General features: G+C 35.2%; 1 protein-coding gene across 1 annotated transcript in view; it reads right to left on the bottom strand.

The window, feature by feature from the left end:
* DDHD2 (DDHD domain containing 2) overlaps positions 1–4,495 on the bottom strand; it is a 64,363-nt gene that overhangs the window by 44,364 nt on the left and 15,504 nt on the right. Inside the window, exon 3 of the mRNA XM_019662960.1 lies at positions 114–368. Coding sequence (XP_019518505.1) covers positions 114–368 — 255 coding nt within the window. The remainder of the gene's footprint in view (positions 1–113; positions 369–4,495) is intronic.

Genomic DNA, 4,495 nt, shown 5'->3' with positions numbered 1-4,495 from the left:
GGCGAGTATATAACAAACTCTGTATTTTGAGTGGAAATGTTAGGGGGTCGTCTTATACGCCCAGTCGTCTTATACGCCGGCAAATACGGTAAATCCAACCAAAAATTGCTCACCTGTGAAGCAGGATATCCTGAAACCTGCCCCCTAAGAGGAGGTGCTTCAGTCTGGCAGTCCGGCTGGGGATATATCCAACGAGAGACTGGGGTTGGGCTGTTGCCAGGTGAACGGTAAGTGCTTGGAACCTCTGTCGGGTAACTGGTCTGAGTATATCCAGGTGTGTAATAAGCCCCAGAATATGAGGCAGTATTTGCCCCAGGGCCAGTGGGGTATGGCGAACCATATGCTCCATTTGTATAAGAATTCAAACTCTGTAAAAAAGCAAAGTTGAGAGAAAACAAGATGAGTAGAAGAATTTAAATGCCCCGACTTAATGCCCAACTTTGAAAACTTTGAGAAGAGATCAGTAATTAATGAAAATATGAACTACTAAGCAATTTTTGAAGCATTCTTTCTCTATTATAATCACATACCATATATTAAACTCAGATTATCACTGTAGAGTCTGTGTCATAACCTCAGCTTTAGTTTCTCCATGAGGAAAATGGAGATCTTAAATTTATCTTGCAGGGTTATTGTGAAAATTAAATGAGATGACATATATAAAATGCTCAGCATAGTGTCCAGCACTTAGTACAGTCAATAAATGGTAATTATTTATGATATTGTTGGTATTATTATGGCAAGGTCAAGAAATGAACCCAGAACACCACAGCTCATGTTCTTTGTATTATCCCTCTCTGCTTCCCAAATAATAACAGCAGACAACACAAATTCCTCATACATTGCTTACAGTTTTAAATCACCTATCCAGACTATTAATGACACCCAGAATCCTCAATTTAGTAATCCAAACAAAATTAAATATGAACTCTAAATTTAAATGATGACCTTAATGTTTTCTACTAATTTCCACTTTACCTTTTAAAATGGTTAAAACAGAATCAAGTTTTCTGGTACTCATCTTTCTCTCTAAGACTACTATAATGTTTCCCACTTTAGATAGAAGAATAAGAATCCTGCGGTGTTATCTAGACTTATTGTGGTGATTATTTTGCAATGTATACAAATATCAAATCATTATTACTTTGTATACCTCAAACTAACATTTCAGTTATACCTCAATAAAAAAAAATCCTGATATCTTGTACAGTTGTTAATGGATGGAGATAATGAAATTCAAATTTGATTCCTAATCTAACAAATTGAAAAGTGGGACAGATCAAAGTGGGGGGGGTCATAAAACTATAGAAAATAATTCAAATTCTTAGCCATACTTTTATGCAAGAGGATAAAACACAGGCTATTATCACCACACAGCCCGAGAGAGGTGCAACTGGAGATCCAGCAAGGCATTCTCAGAGCAGAAGAACAATGAACCATCCCTTTGTTAAAGCCACTAGGAGGCTGTCAAGGGCCTTCCACCCATTGGTTGCTGTGACTAAACAAAGAAGTCCCTTAATACAACATACACAGTTGGAGAATTGATAAAACATCTTGTGACTTTCTGTACTGTTATTCAACTTCTAGAAATCCTTACTAAGAAAATGATTCAACTAGAGAAAAAGTTATAGGCATTAATTTGTCCATCATGGCATTATTTATAATCACATAAAATTGTCAACAACCTAAATGTCCTTATAATAATGGAATGACTAAGTAGATTACGGGCTATTTGTTGAGGAAATTTTATTCTGCCTTAAAAATTCACTGTTAGAACTGACCAGGCATTTGATGATGTGAAAAATTACTTTTAGATTAAGTAATGACATTATGGCAATGTTTTTAGAACTTCCTTATATTTTAAAGATACATACTTATGTATTTAAAAGTGAAATAATATGATGTCTGGAATTTGCTTCAAAATACTCCAAGTATAAAGATGAAACAAGATGGCCATGTACTGCTACTTCCTGAAGCTGAGAAATGAGCACATGGGAGATTAACATGGAAAGTACATACGATAAGTAAAAAAAATCATATAAAAAAAGTACATGTACAATAAGTTTAAAGCTGTGTAAACATGATAGGAAAAAGGCTGAAGACAAATCTACCAAAATATGGATATATTAGTGTGGGGGAGGAAAATAATTTTCTCCACCCTTTTTAAGTTCTTCTGGCTGGATTTAATAAACTAACATGAGACGGATTAACAGGATAAAATGACCAAATTTATTATGTACTTTCAGGATTTCCATAAGAAAATGAAGTCCAAGATCACATTGGACAATTGAGGTTTAGATGTCATTCTGGACTAAGGAGAGGGAGGCAGGGGTCTAGTATTTCAAAGGGAAAGCAGGCAATTCACAAGTAGATGAGAAAAGGCAAGTATGTGGTAAATAAATTATTGCTGGGCTACTCTGAAACAATAGGACAGAGTGGAATCTGACAGACTTACTTGGATCCATCCTGTCTGTCACACTTAATTTTATATATGTTAACTTAAATATGCTAAAGTGAATAGCTCCCACCCTTTAAGCAGGTTTTTCTATTGGAATTCCTTTAAGCAGGTAATTTTTTATTGAGTCTTTTGTGTCTTAAAAATAACCAGCTGAAAATAATCAATGTCGCAAAAGGCATATTTTGGAGTGGCAAACTCTGTTCCCCCTCATTAGGATGGCAGAATTAAGAGTGTTTTCCCCCTTTTCTTTAGTTCCCAAATTTGTAATAATGAAGTTGTATTCCTTTCTACGGAAAAAAAAAATTTAATCTATTAAAAATGACATGAAATCCCAAGACTGTCTAGAATCCAGTGGACTCCTAGAACCATAGCTACATCATCAGTATCCAAGTAGACTATTATAATGAAGGGAAACTTCTGTGATTTGAAATTTCTCAGCTGATATGACAAGAGATGAAATCTGAAACTGAAAAAGAAATAAATAAAACCTTTGACAGTCACTGAATTTCTGTAAAGGTCTCATTCTGGATTCCAGAAGAAATCAAGAGACTGGGGCTCTTAAAACTCAGAGAAATTCGAACTGTTGCTCTTGTTCTAAATATAAATGTAGATATGGTTTAGCATTCAAAGTAAAAATAATGTCACACCATATAACATCTCATTACAAGCTAAAGATTATCTATAATAGTATGAAATACTTCTTCCAAAAGGTTGTTTCACAGTTGATGGACTGTTCTGTCAATATAGAATCCAAAGAAGAGAAAAGTGGTCAGGTCCTTCACCCAGAAACCGATACACTGTTCAATGAATTCCCTTTCCATTTTGTATACGAATATCAAATAGCAAACAGACATAATCCTGAAAAAAAAAAAAAATTTCCTATAGCAACACCACAACTCCCCCTGTTGGGCTTATACTGAAAAACACTGAAGCCTTTACCACAAAATACTCCAAGCTTTCATAATTGTCAAGATCAACTTGAATTTCTACTAACACTCATTTTTGGAATTGCAAAATCTATTATTATCCATCCACCGGTTGCTTCCTCGTGCATTATCTACACTTATAGAACTACTCCAATTTTTGTCTCACAGGAGCTCCTGACAACAGTACTTAATACGCTGTATTTTACAACCCAGTTCCCTTTTAAAATAACTGATTATAGTTGCACAACCTTGTGAATGTACTAAAAACAACTTAATTGTACACTTTACAGGATGAATTTTATGGTACGTGGCCAAACCACAAGCATGCAACACTAAGCTATAACAATGTCTGCTTCTCAATTTCAGTCACAGGAATGAGGATTAACACAATTAGTAAAATGGAAGTTTGTGATAAGTAATAACATGATTTTTTTCTTTATTTTGCATTCCACTATCTCTGATCAACCTTATCCTACATTATTTTTAAAAAATCAATTGCGTTTATATTTTCCTTAAGTAAACAAGCAACCCTTGCTTTAGCTTTAACAAATTCTTCAGGCTGAAAATCAATCTTAAAGGATTATATCACCAAATTAATGAGAAAAAACTGTAATTTTTAAAAATGAATTATTCAGCCCCATAAAGAAACTTTATTTCTGCCTCTGTATCACTAATAAATTAGAACAGAATTGAATATAGTATTTGACTATTTGAAATCTATCAGGAGAATTACATTTAAGATATTTTATAGTGATCTGAAAATTTAATTCTGCAGAGAACATTAGTTTACAGATAATTCTGGCTTGGATCTAAAATTCCTATTCTTTGAAAGCTGCTTAAAATGCAGCCACTTTAAAACTGTATATACTGCAATTATGTTTTTAAAAAATTATTTGAAGGGCCGGCACAGTGGCTCGTTGGTTAAGAGTTGGCTTGGGAGTGCAAGCTCTGAGCAGCAGGGCCGCTGGTTTGGATCCCACATGGGCCAGTGACGCTACGCCCTCTACAGCTAAGATGGTGAACAACAGCTCAACCTGGAGCTGGGCTGCCGTGAGTCGCCGGCGACGGCGATCACTGCAGCCCCTGTGGCAGTGAGTTGCCATGGGCTACC

This window comes from Hipposideros armiger, unplaced genomic scaffold (assembly GCF_001890085.2).
Source record: "Hipposideros armiger isolate ML-2016 unplaced genomic scaffold, ASM189008v1 scaffold_384, whole genome shotgun sequence".
Classification (NCBI taxonomy): domain Eukaryota; kingdom Metazoa; phylum Chordata; class Mammalia; order Chiroptera; family Hipposideridae; genus Hipposideros; species Hipposideros armiger.
This window is presented reverse-complemented; position numbering and strand designations above follow the sequence as displayed.